Here is a 14,341-nt window from a genome sequence, read left to right as displayed (position 1 = left end):
ACTGCCAGAGAGGTGTAAAAGGGCCTTAGTGTAGCTGAGAAGCAGACGCTTTACGTTTAGCTCAACAGCAGAGCTGACTTCCCCAGGTTGCTGGAGCCTCACAGAACATTAGTACTATCGTAGCTTGTTTCAGTGGGAAAGGGGAGGGCGAATGCCAACAATAGGAAGATAAACCCAAGAGGAACAGACTGAAATGGGTCAAAAGTGACTGGGACCATGATTTAAATACCTATTTCATTCCGAGGGGGCAGGTCCTCATCCTCATGACTGGGATACCTCTCTTTCCGATCAAGGAGAAGAAAATAAATCATTTTCTCTTGGTTTTCTCTGAAAACAATAAATGAAGGAAGAAACCTTCTAACTTGCTGCAGATGCCACAGAGAAAAAAAATGCAAATTACTCTTCCCCCATCAAACACAATAGTTACAAATGTTCTAAATAACCCAAATCTAATGATCTCTTTTCTTATCTGGCCCCCAGCACTATAGTATCTGAGTGCCTTGACAACATCAATAGATTTGATCTTCTCAAGGCCCCTCTGAGGAAGGCAGATGTACCACCATTTTACAGACGAGGAACTAAGGCACAGGGTAAATATAAGTGAATGGCCCAAGGCCAGACAGGAAGTTTGTGTCTGAGTCAGGAACTGAAGCTAGATCTCCTGGATCCTAGTCTGGTGCCCACTAGATGATCCCTCATAATACTTAGGAAAGCTGGCAGGGCTCTGGAAACTGAAGTATATTATTTACCAACAGATGCAGGCACAGCACAGGCAGTAACAGTGCAAATTCCCCATGCCCATGTATGTGAGTCCTCACCTGCAGAGATCAATTCTGGAGGTTGAGAGAGGTAATTCTACCTGCCATATCTCTCTAACAAGGATGCCAGTTGCAACCGTAATTTATGTGATGGGGGGCACCTATGCTTTAAGTAGTACACTGAGACTTCCCCCTTCCTCCCAACTCATTTCCACTGAACAGCCAGGGCAGGAGAAATGACTTTCAGTCCCTCCAAATCGGGGCCATGTTCGTATCAGTGCTCTAGAAGTAAAACGTTCCATATTCCATTTCTAATCCCCTCTAACCCTCTGTTAACCCGATGTTAAGATTGAGTGATTGCTTACTCTTCCGACAACAGGTCCTGTAAGAGTTTATTTCGGTCGCGGAAGCAGCCTAAGGAGTGCATGCTGTCTAACACGTCTGGATCAATGTCCTCCAGGGAAGGGAGAGAGCGAATCTGCACCTTTCGAGGAATTGGTTGCTCTGGTTCTGGTTCATTTTTACCCCCTCTGCAATTGAGAGAGAAAGAGACAGAGACAGACCGAGAGAGGTGAACAACAAGTGAAACCCTTGCTCTGAGATAGAGGTGAAAACAACAAATGGAAAAAGAGTGTCAACATTCCATTGAGAAGTCTGGCCTTGCAAGGCAGACAGAAATTCCCTTCAGAACAAGTTCAATGGGAGCTGAGAGTAATCAGCATCTTGCAGGTTTGGGCCTTTAATGAGAAACTTCCCTGTTTGGGCAGAAAGGCAGTAAGAGCTCCCATCGTACCAACCCTAAAAGAACTATTAGCTGCTTAGTGTTCTGATACCATACAATTATAAATCACTCCGCTTAGAGGTGCTGTGTCATGAGCAGATCAGATCTTGGGCTAAGTGAAGTTGAACAATTTCCTTCCAAAGTTTGAATTGTGAACAAGTTGGTATCACCCATCCCTAATTTTAACAGAGATGAGCTTCAGAGCAGTCCTATAGAGGTCCAAACTTTCTAAAGTGATTTAGGTACCTCAATTTTTTGGTGCCCAACCTGAGAAATCTTAACTAGGCCTGATTTTTAGAGGAAGGTGCTAGGCACTTTCTAAAAACCATGCTCTTTATTTAGGTGCCTAAATATACTCTTAGGGTGTGTCTACACTGCAATAAAAAACCCTCAGCTGGCCTGCGTCAGCTGACTTGGGCTTGCAAGGCTATAAAATTGCAGTGAACACATTCAGTCTTAGGCTGGAGCCTGGGCTCTGGGACATGCTCCCTTCATGGGATCCCAGAGTCCAGTCTCCAGCCCGAGCCTGAACATCTAACTGCAATTTTATAGCCCACAGCCCTAGCCCCGTGAGCCCGAGTCAGAGGATACGGGCCAGCCACAAGTGTTTTATTGCTGTGTAGATGTACCGCTAGTTACCTATCTTTAGACACCCACGTTTGAAAATTCTGGCCCAAAGGACTTGCCCAAGGTCAGACAGCTGGTCAGTGACAGAGCTAGGAATACAAAAGCAATCAGTAAGAGAAGCACAATACTTTTTAAAAGGTGACTAAAACAAGCTTCTTATATAATTGTCTCATTTCGTTCACTAGAAGCAGGAAATATTGATTATTCACTGCAACAAAAAACTCTAGCTATACATAACATGCCAAGGTTTCGTTTCAGATCCAGGAGACTGAATAATATAAAGTGCAAGCACATCAAGCATCCTTTGAGTTCATTCAAAGGGCATCGAATCCTGCAACCTGCACCAAGCTCAGACAGATGGACTTGGTGCTGGGGTTCTTGCAGGAGTTGGGCAGGGAAAAATCCTGCACCTTCTTGAGAGGCTCTATGGATGCCATAGCAGCCTGAGGTCTATAGTAGCCTTTTGGTATGGTGGTCTCCCTTCCTTATGCAGCGGAGGGACATGGGCAGTGGATTCACATGTGGTACAGACTCCCCACTGTGGGCTACAGGAACCTGCACCAAATGTCCCTCCGTGCCCTTTGTGGCATGTGGAGTTGGGGGCAGAATTTTCCCTTTGATGCTGGAGGAAATAATCCAAACGTTCTACAAATAGTCACGCAATTTAACCCATTCTGGGCTTGTGCTGGTCCATGTATCTACACAGGAGAGGGATGGGGGGGGGGTGGGCAGGTGCACGCTTAGTCCCTGGATGGGCTACCTCCATTGCAGGTCACAATGCACAGGAGATGGCAGCCACGGTAAGGCCGAACAGGTGAGTGGAGAGAGGTTCCACTCCTCAAGGCACCAGCCAGAGCAGCGGAACACAGCGCTGAGTAGGGAGCAAGCTGTGCCAGGAAAAGGGCAGGTACAAATTACTTCCCCCCAGGGAGCAAGGGCAAAGCAGAGACTGAACTGTGAGACTCAGAGCCACAATTCAGCCTCTGTTGTGTGCTGGGGCAGTGCAACTACGCACTGCACCTTGGTCAGTGCAAGTGGTAAGGTGCCAATCCAGCCCATTGAGGTGGCTAAAATTCATTTCAAAGATGTATCCTCTGCAGTGGTTCACAGACTGGAGGTGTTACCGTAGATCACTGGACGCACCTGGAAAGACTTCCTAGGGATTCTTACTCTCTCTCCCATCTTGGTGTAACCATTTTTAACTCTGGAAAAAGAGTACTCAACAGATGCAGTGCAGCAGATACAGGTAAAGCCAGTTTACACAAAACACACTCAAGGCTTAATCCTGCAAGTGTTTACTGCCGGGTTGTGAAGCCTCTACTCACGTGAGTGAGCCATTACTCAAATAATCCCAGTGAAGTCAATGGGGGGCTACTCTGTGACTCAATGAAATCAAACAGAGGTGAGACACTGCTAGCCATGTGAGTAAGGGTGTCATCACCTAGCCCGTAATACTTACTACGATCAGGAGTTTCACTGGGGACAGATACAGCGTAATGCTAAATCAACGTGGACCAGATTCTATACCCTTTACATTGAGTAGTCCCATTTATTTCAGTGGCTCTCTCTCTGGAATAAGGGACTACTTAACACAAGTAAAAGTAACACAGAATCTTGCCCTCTGGATTTTCACTGGTGTAAATAGGATCAGACTTCACGGAGACTACTCATTCAGGGTCAGATTCTGACCCCATTCCTCAGGCTGAGTAGAGTCCTACTCCACCTAAAAATCTTTTAGAAGTCAATGGGATTATTTGTGGAGTAAGGTACTCCTCAGCATGACTAAGGGTACCAGAATTCTGATCATCAGATTCTGATACACCTGCTCATGTTGAGTAATACCTTACTCCAGGAGCAGTCCCAATCATTTCAATGGGACTACTCCTGGAGTAAGTCATTGTCCAAGGAGAGGAAGGGTTATCAGAATCTAGCCCTCGAACAGTAAATGGGTAAACACTGTGTCTCTGACCCTCAACCACTGAAGTCAATGAAAATTTTGTCATTGATTTCAGTGAGCTATGTGGGATCAAGTCTATACCCAGTAGTAGGTGCCCGCAGGACTGAGCTCTTAGGCAACTGTTACTTTTGTTTCATCTGCCTCAAGTTCCTTACTGTCAGGATTGGCTCAGCTAAACATTCATTCTATTACAAGCAGATAACCTCAGTGTAATTAACAGGGATGAAAAAGAAATGAATATTTTTCAAAATCACCGGAGAATTTGCATTTCCAGCTAGGATCCCTAATCTGTTGCAGTGTGCCGTCGCAAATCTTCATTTACATTAGAGTTTGTGGCAGGCAATGAGCCATACCTACAGAGCAGTGGTGGCTATCTTTTGTGCACTGTGGAATGCCCTCTCCTTGTGACCTGAACATGATCATGATCAGATAAAGTCATGCTGTATATGTACTCATATACAGCATGACTTTGTCTGATCATAAACTCATAAACTTTCAGACTCCTTCAAGTAAATGAAAAATCTGTGATGAAACTGAACATCACCTACAAGGCTTTCACTGCTTCATGTAATGAAAATCACCAGCTCTGTGCTATGATTGGTATTACCATACTGTCTGTTCTCCTCCTTGTCTGGAGCAAATGACAATTTTGTTGCACTTCAGCTCACATGCATGTCAAACCATGTCACAGGATGACTGCTATAAATCACACATATTTTTTAAAAGACCAGTTGAATGTAATGCTGCTTTACAAATACTTCCACCCTTATGAGTGATGGTACATGCAATGGACATGATTCCAACTCATGGTAGGCTTTTTAAACCTTCTTACAAATTTTCTAACTTGTATCTCACTGATATGCACAATGAGTTTGATTCAGATCTCACTTACTACTGTGTAAACTCAGTGGAATTATGCAGGTGCTAATCAAATCAAAATTAGTACCATTATTTTCCCATTTTTTTTTAGTAAACCTAGCACCTTCTCAGCCAGGAAGTAGCCGACAAAGTGTTACAGGATTCTGCAGCCCTGGGTGTGCCATGATAGCTCATCTCATCCATCCATTTGGTTTATTGGCAAAGGTGAAGAGAATTGATGCTCATCTGCTGATTTTCAGCAAGCTATGTTCTGGGTCAAAAATCTTCTCTCACAAAATCTAGCTGCATTTTGGAAAACGTATCTCAATTTAAAAAAAAAACCCTCTGAAATCTACACGTGAGTCCGTTGACTATCACATTAGTAGGAGGCAAGTTGGACCAACATGTGACAGCTTGGTAAGTGGGTACTTTCTTTTGAAGGAGCTTGTGCTCCAGGAACTTTCAGGGGGTGTATACATACATATGTGTGTGTGTGTGTGTGTGTGTGTGTGCAGGTGCATGATTATTCTTAACTACAAGTAAATGTTTTTCATAGATTAACATGACCATGAGTATCCATTTCAAGAATTAAGTGAAACCACTTCTCAAGCACTGAGTACAAGTTTCGTCATTTATCGGCAATCTTAAACTATCCATCGCTGTGAATAAAGGTTTTATATTCGATCGTAATGTGCATTAAATCAAATAGGTAGAAGCTTAAAATGCTTCGCAAAGCTTGTGGTCTTTACACAATTCTATCTACAGCCATTCTCTTCTTGTTAGCATCGACAGACCATGCAAAGTGAGTGCTAAGAGGACATTAAACGCTGGCCAATCAGAATGGTAGAGTTTTATGCTCCATTTTCACAGGTGAAAATGACTACATTAGGTGCAAGTTAGTGGGGAATTGGGCCCTCATTGAAAAAGAAAATAGTCTAACTTTTAAGGCTGCAAAGTAAAATCTTGAAACTGTGACCCTTGTTTAAAGTGATGCAGTGTTATCTTTCTGAGTGCGCAGATAATCTGAAACGATAGCTTCATGAGGTATGAACAGTTTAAATCTCACTGGGGAGTTAACACTTATGCTTTACTATGAAAATATAAATGATCATAAAAATTTAATTTAACTTTTAAGACTTTCATTTCAGATCCAAGCATGCAAGAAAGAAGGAAAAGGGATGTCAATCAGCTAATGTCATTCCATACAGAGCATGCCAGGAACAAGTGGGATGATCACATTATGAACATCTGTACAATCTATTGCAAGCACCATTTTAGTTTGGAATCTCAGGGGGTGGGATTTGGTTTGGGGGCACAGTGTGGGAGAATAACACTAAATTCTTTTTTCAATTTGGCCTACGATCATCAGTGAGGGTTTAAAACAAACAAACAAACAAACAAACAAACAAACAAACAAACAAACAAACAAACAAACAAACTTTCAGTATAATCTTCCTGATATTAAAAAGCATCGTGTCAACTGACGACTCCAGAGAGCTTGAAAAAGCTGTGGACACAGTGCTACATCATTTCAGGCCAGCTAGCAACAAAACATGTGATCCTGCAGATTGCTGAACATCCTCAGCTCCCATGGAAGTCAACTGAGCCCAGTGCATGAATAATGCCCAAACAATAAAATCATAGGAAAAATCATTAAGAGGCTGTCTCCTCGTGAAAGGCTTAAAAAATAAAATGACTGACAGGAACAATAAACAGCATCCTATAAAACATCTTGTAAGCAGTGGTGGCAAGGCTATCAAAACCTAGCTTTCTATAGCATACACGCAAGGAACTTCCAGATGTGCTGACCTCCCAGAGGTGTGTAACAAAGCACCACCTTCTTGTTTATCACTTGCAAAGGATTATTTTTAGTCTTACTGGGATATCATCAGTAAAAAGAAAAAGTCCTATTTATCAATGTTTCATGAAGGACTATTTGAGTTATACAAAAATGCAAGGTCACTTTAAAAAGCTAGCAGTCTTCCGCGCACTCAGATCATCAGAAGGGAATGGCCTTTTCTTATAGACTTCTTTTTCCATGGCGTGAGGCTGCTGCTGTCAGTCAAGCCATGGAACTATCGCTCATCAGCAGGTTATGAGGTCATGAGCCAGCCTCTTAATTCAGTGTTAAGAAGGGGGAAGAAGGCCTATGAAATAGAAGGTGATTGTTTACAAAAGCTTATTTTCTAATAATGTCTCTTATTATTCCCACTATTTGGAGAAAAGCCACAAATGCCAGAGAGGAACCCATGAAAGTCTGCCTGTCAAGAGGGTTTTACTAAGATTTTGCTAGGGATTCCCTCCAGTTACTTGGATATCCAGGTAAGTGTGTCTACTAGTCCCTTGCTGTTCACCCAGGAATTACCCTCTCAGGCACAGTGCATTCAGAAAAAAATCAGCAATTTGTTGGTATGGAAAGTGGCACACAGTTAAACAGGGCCCATTTCAAACTATTGTCACATAGGTTTTTCCTGTATATGAGAGTCCCTAGCCTGAATCTACACACAGGAGACTGTATTCACTGCATAGGCTAAAGCTTCATCTTCACTGGATGTTCCCTAATTCATCTCCTGGCCTATGCCTGTATGGAAGCTGTTTTCATGTCATCCAAGTCAATCCATTTCACAGATTTCTAGATTGCCAGCTCCCTGTAACAGCACTAATATTGAAGGCAGTAAATAAGATTTTTAAAAATGTTACTTACATATACCATATGTGTTTCTGAATGTGTTCTAGCTACAAAGAAAGAGAAAACAAGGAGTTAGTACAGCAAAAAAACAAAAAGCAAAAAACAGGAAAACTGCATAAAGCAACCAAATATGCGGGTTGCCTGTAGCTGGGCTTAGGTCACCCTCCTTAGAGTCCAGAAGTATGAATCTCAGCTGTGATGCCCTGGTGCAATTATCTTACTGCACCCAAATGATGGGAGTTTTACACTGCATACAAAGCATCTGCTGGCTCACCTGCCCAATTCCAAATGGTCCTGTCGCTTGGGACACCAAGAACAAAGGAGCAGGAATCACCAGGCACTGGTATAAAGTTTATTTTTTTAAATAGATATAGGGGGGCCATAATGTATCTCCTGAAATGTAGGGAGGCACACAGGCCATAATGACTGATCCACAGGGCGGGTGTAGAACCCAGCTTCCACTAGGTTTACAGGCAAGTGCTCTGAAAAATAAGCTAAGAGGAGCATAATCCAATTGAAGTCAGCCAAAACCTGCTATCGACATATGCCTGCCTACAGGATGGTGCTGACACTCCAAACTCCAGCCTCTTTTCTTCTAGGATTTGTTTTTTCTTTGAGACAAGAGATATGTTCACAAAGGTAAGTAAAGTGAAGGCAATGTGAGACTTGTGCAGCTTGATTTCTACCAAGGCCCATTCCAGGTGGGCCACATTTGTTCATTATAACAGCTTCACCAAGGCAAAGTGGAGTGAGTTTATGGTAATATAATTTAGTGCCCCTGCACAAATCTTCCAGACTCCAATCTCCTCCGCTGGCCTTGGGTCCTGCAACAGCGTTTCCATTGCAGTCAGGGACCCTTCACTACATGCTACATCCAGGGGAATGGTGAGACAGTGGTTGCTATGACTGTGGTGCTGGACAGACAATGATAAATACAGTGGAGGACTCGCCAGTTACCAAAGTTTGAGAGCAGGGACGTCTGCCTACAGAAGGCAGGCCCCAGGGGCTGTTTTGTGATGGCTACATTTTTTCCGAGCACAGGAAAAAGTCACTCTTCCCAAAGTGAAGTGCTGAACCCTTCTCCCTAATCAACAGAGAGAACAAGCCCTGCTCAGATTTACCCCTACAGCAAATCTAAGCCTGTGTGCCTGCAGCAGCATCCTAGCAGGAAAAGACCATTTGCAGGTGCCAAAAGACTGTACCACATGAGGAACCTTTGTGTGTGTGTGTCTGTGTGTGCGCATATGTGTGCACTGTACACTCATGGGCTCCAGCAGTGTACCAGTGAGAGGCAGGGGAGAGCTGGAAGGAAGCTCACGTAATGTCTGTAAGATGAAATCAGAGGCCCATTAAATCGGTCAGCAAGAACGGAAACTGCTGTCCTGCCCTTATTACTTTCCACTTCATTTCCAGGCTAATGAGAACTGGCAAGCCAAAGAGAGAGAGGGACAGACAGACAGATGCTTGGAGACAGAGAGAAGGAGACTGACAGAGAGAGAGAGGAAACCGAGGTTTTTGTGTTTTATATAACAATGGCTCCTCGCCCTGGAAAGCCCAGCAGAGAACAGGATGACTGTGTATGAGAGGGTTTGTTAAGTGTGACAGGGGTTTTCCTAGAATCTGAGGACAAGAAAGAAACGCAGCTGATGGGAGGGTGGAAGAGTAGCTAAGAGAGATGAATGACCTTCTTTAGAATTGAGAAAGGAAGGGTTAAGCCTGCTGCTTCTAACCAGCGAATACCACCTTCACACAAAAGGTTCCAACTGGATTCCCCATCCTCCCTTTCACCACCACAGAGCAGAAGCAGCAGCCATGCCGGTGTGACAGCGAGAAGAGTAGGTGAGTCTGCCTCCACTTATCACCTGGAGTTTTTCAATCACTGGAGCTCAGGTGTTTGGGCTCAAAAAGGGACGAGAGTCATGTTTGGTCCTCCTGTTATGTTGGAGTAGGTGATGTGGACTTAACAGTAGTGGCTTTCAACCTTTTCCATACTATGTCCCCTTCACCAAAAATCCTCTCCCATTTAGCCTTTGGTAAGGGCAGGGTCATGACATCCTGATACCTATTTGGGAGCTGCCCCCATGAATTAATTAATTCACACACACCACCATGTTCTAGACCATGGGTTCTTAGCCAGGGGAACCCATGCTCTAGAAGATAGCCATATGTATTAATTAATGTTTACTGTTAGTATTACAGCAGTGCCTAGAAGCTCCAGAACTGATCCAGGACCCCTCTGTTCTAAAGCTGTACAAACACAGACTAAAAAGATAGCTCAGTTTGTACATCTTCCCTGTTTCCTATTTCCCTCCCAGAGCTCCACAGCAAGGATTTAACATGGCCAATTACCATATATACTTATAGAAGGCCCTGTTGTACAGGTCCCCTTTACATTGCTGCAACAGCTACCATCTCACATGGATGACTCCCACAGGATGAATATACTCCACCAGTACATAATATACACCCTAGGGAGTGGGCAGCTATTACTAATTTCGGATGGAAGGCAGATGATGTGGCTAAGATATGTCCAAGTCTCTTTCATGCCTGTTTCTTTTACAGCCCTTTCTGTCTCTCTGTGTCCGGTTGTCCTCTGGTGGCTGTGCTAAGCAGACATGTCAGTATGGCTCCAGCAACATCACTTCAGTTTCCCAGTCAGAGGGGGTCACAAGTTCATGTTCCATTAACAGGACCTTCAGATGAGACATTAAACAGAGGTCTGCTCTGCTGGCCATTCCAATTTAAGGTAAAGATCCCACAGCATTTTGCATTTGCCATAAAAACAGATCCAAAGCTGTGTGAGAGCTCTCTCTGAGCGCACAATGGCTGCTGTTTGCCCACACAACTGCAGCGCTGCCCATATTGAAATAATTATTGTAAAGCACTTTGGGATATCCCAAGTATGAAAGGTGCTTTACAAAAACAATTGCTATTCTGATTTGCATTGAATTGTTATTATGATACCATACAAGTGTGCTTGCTGATGCCAACATCTTCGCTGACTTTTTTATTTTTTAAGGTAATTAATTAATGCTTTGTTGCTTTTCATCTGCATTAAAGTGACAGGAGGGGTTATGGGAGGGCAATTGGTTTTGACAAGAAGACTGTAGGCTTTTTAGTATGCAGTATGGGGAGGGTGAACCACAGTGGGAGTTAATCTTACTCCTTCTTCCATCATTTAAACACGTTTAAATGCATTTAAGTGACAAAAGCATTTAATAGCTCTTCCCACAGGGATCTTCTCACTGTTCTCACAGGGGTTTCCCCGAATGTAATGCCATTATATGAAGACTGTAAAAATGCTCTGTCCCCATATCTCCTCTCCACTGCAGGCACTTGCCACAAAAAGCCAACTCTAAAACAACAAAAACAACCTCTACATTCACAGAGCTAATGGAGGCTTCCTCATGCTTGAATGGTGGCCCTGGGAAGGAGGTGGGATTTCCCAATACCAAAGCTTTACAGAAAAATGCACCCTCATAATTAATTATTCTGATTATTTGTACTGTAGTAGCGCCTAGAAGCCCCAGTCAAGGTCCTCCCCAAGAGCTTACAATCTAGGTACAAGACAAGAGACAACAGCTGGATACAGACAGAAGGAACCAATGAGACAATATTGGCAGCGTGAGAGGCAGTGGCTCAGCACATCAACTGCCTTAGTCTCAGTGACAGGCCAGAGCTGCAAAATTCTCATCCAAATCTGAACTCCCAAAAGTTTGTGGATCTTGGGGTGGGGGCTGCTGGTTTGGCCCATCTCTAATTTGCGCTAGTGCAAGAGTTCCCAATCTGCCTCAGCCACAAAGGAGGCAAAGTTTCAAACCTTGATGTGCCGTAAACTGACCCTTTTAATAGGCCAACTCATTTACCAAGTCCCTTCTATATTCAAAAATAGCTTTATGTCCCAAGCATTGCTCTGTTGTACCACGTTTAAATATGGGTTTTCGTGGACAAACAGAACTCAAACTGAGGGTAGAGGGAAGCCCTAGATATTTTGACCAAGGTCAGGACCCTCCTGTGCCAGGTGCTGTACACATACACACAGTCAGTCCCTGCCCTGAAAAACTTGCAGTCTAAATAAACAAGACAGACAAAGGGAATATCATTATTCCCCCACTTTACAGATGGGGACCTGAGGCAGAGAAAAATTAAAGTGACTTTCCCAGTGACTTAACTACGAGACCATCTATAACAGTGGTCATCAACCCATCGATCGCGATCGACTTGTCAATCCTGGAGCCTCGGCCAGTCGATTGCAATCTCCGGGCCGCTAAAAGTCCAGCGGTGCAGTGGGTTCAGGCAGGCTGCGTGTCTGCTGTGGCCACACGCGGCTCCCAGAAGCGGCTGGCTGCTGGCATGTCTCTGCGTGCGGCCCCTGGGGGAAGGGAGGGAGCGGTGAGGCGGTTCCGCGCGCTGCCGCCATCCCCAGCACCGTCCATGCAGCTCCCATTGGCGGGGAACCAGCCAATGGGAGCTGTGGGGGCATTGCTTGCAGGCGCGGGCAGCACACAGAGACCCGCTGCCCCCTCCTCCCCCCAGGGGCTGCATGCAGAGACGTGCCAGCAGCCAGCTGCTTCTGGGAGCAGCGTGGGGCCACGGCAGGCAGGCAGCCTGCTTGAGCCCCGCTGCACTGTCAATCGGGAGCGGCCTGTGGTAAGCACCTCCCAGCTGGAACCTGCACCTTGCTCCCGCTCCTGCACCCCAATCCCCAGCCCAGAACTCTGCTCAAGAGTATTTAAACAGGCAGTGATATCTTCCTAAATCTCAAAGATGTGAACTGCCCCACCTTCCATTAATCCTAATGGGGAGTTGGCGCTATAGCCCAATGATGGCAATTTAAATGTCAACATTAACTCTTTTGTTGTTGATCATTTTAGCAGATGGAATGGGGAAGGGAGTGAGTGTGAAACCCTGTGTGAAGTGGGAATTGCTGTACAGAAGGAAACTGCATTGGGAAGAAAAGAAGTGAGACAGAAGATAAGGGAGAAGGAGCAAAACAGAGAGAGAAGGGGTAAAGAGGGCAAAAATAGTTGTGCTCTTGTGCGTGACCATATTTTCCCAATGAGCAATGGTGAATATGACATTAAGGTACTGAACAAATTATAAACAATAGTAATAGCTTCAAAATTTGTTACTACATATCAGCCATATTCTTCCCTTGATCTTTGTGCAAACCTTCCATTGGCATGAGTGGGAGATCTGCTGTGAATTGGGGGTAGCATGTAGTCCTACATTTATACGTTGCTTCATGGACCACAACTAACATGGAATCCAGCTCTCTCCTTAGAATGAAACTGGCATCCTAGCCCTAGTGCAATTAGTGGCTGTCTAAGTGATGAAGATGCTAACACAATGGAAAGACAAGTGTGTCATCAGCAGACGGTGGGGACAGGAAATTGAGAGCCCCAAAATAATGAAAATACAAATTGTGTCCCATAAAGAAGAGCTCTGTGGTGTCCCCCACCCCCAGCAGCTTTTATCTCTTGAATAAATTCATTTCCTATTCTTATTCCCTGTCCTCAAGATATTGTCTATCAATGTACATCAGACCTGTTTGCTTTTTCCTATGGAAAAATGAAAATAGCAGCTTTGCTTTTTGATCAGGATGAGGAGTGAGTCACTCCAGAATGACTTTAACCGTTTTTTCTCCTTTATCGCATATGCTTTGCTGCATTAAATAATGCTGAAAATTCAGAGACAGCCCTATAAAATGAGCTTGGTTCAAAGGTGAACCTAAAGCCCTGACACACTGAAGAGAGTCTAGTGTCAGATACCTGGTTCATCACCCTCAGTTCACTGGAACCAGGACCTTTTCATAGATTCCAAGCCCAGAAGGGAACATTGTGACCCTCTAGCCAGTATAACTCAGAATATAGAGAACTTCCCCCAAACAATTCCTAGACCATCACTTTCAGAAAAACATCCAATCTGAATTTTAAAATTGTTAATGATGGAGAATCTACCATGACTTTTGGTAAGGTGTTCCAATGGTTAATTACCCACACTGGTGAAAATTTACACCTTATTTCCAGTCTGAGTTTGTCTAGCTTCAACTTGCAGCCACTGGATTGTGTTATATCTTTCTCTGCTAGATTGAAGAGTCCATTATCGAATATTTCCTTTATAAGGAAAGTTTGAACATTTTAACTGTTCAGCTTTGTGATGGACTCCTAAACAAGCTAGTAATCTTTGTATGCAAAAGACACACTAGATAGATCAATCCCTACATGAATAGCATGCCATCTATCTCAGGTATTTACATTACCTTAGTATCTGAGTGCCTTATCTTTAATGTATTTATCCTCACAACACCCCTGTGAAGTAAGGAAGTACTGTTATTCCCATTTTACAGATAGAAAACTGAGGCACAGAGAGACTAAGTAACATGCCCAAGGCAATACAGGAAGTCTCTGGAAGAGCAGGGAATTGAAGCTGTGTTTTCCAAGTCCCAGGCTAGCATTGTAACCACTGAGCCATCCTTCCTCTCTATGCCAAAGCTCCCACTGCCTGTAGTGGTGCAGGATCAGGGCCTTATGCAGCTGAAAAATGCCTATTTTTGTAAAAAAAATTCTCTCTTTCCAAATTGCTTTTGTTTGAATGTGTTAACTAAGCCATTTTTCTGTTAAAAAACCTCCAATTTCCCCTCCCCCCCGTTTCCCTGCCGATTTTTATTG

At 44.0% G+C, this 14,341-nt stretch overlaps 1 protein-coding gene across 15 annotated transcripts in view; it reads right to left on the bottom strand.

The window, feature by feature from the left end:
• The window catches only part of BRSK2 (BR serine/threonine kinase 2), a 450,698-nt gene that overhangs the window by 66,859 nt on the left and 369,498 nt on the right, over positions 1–14,341 (bottom strand). For all 15 annotated transcript variants that reach the window (XM_038404500.2, XM_043517782.1, XM_043517775.1 and 12 more), the window contains 3 exons: positions 7,686–7,717; positions 1,124–1,288; positions 230–327 (listed from right to left, as the gene is read on the bottom strand). In XM_038404500.2, the coding sequence (XP_038260428.1) occupies positions 230–327; positions 1,124–1,288; positions 7,686–7,717 (295 nt within the window). The remainder of the gene's footprint in view (positions 1–229; positions 328–1,123; positions 1,289–7,685; positions 7,718–14,341) is intronic.

Source organism: Dermochelys coriacea, chromosome 6 (genome assembly GCF_009764565.3).
Source record: "Dermochelys coriacea isolate rDerCor1 chromosome 6, rDerCor1.pri.v4, whole genome shotgun sequence".
NCBI classification, from domain to species: Eukaryota; Metazoa; Chordata; order Testudines; family Dermochelyidae; genus Dermochelys; species Dermochelys coriacea.
The sequence above is the reverse complement of the archived record's forward strand: the minus strand, read 5'-3'. Positions and strand labels throughout refer to the sequence as shown.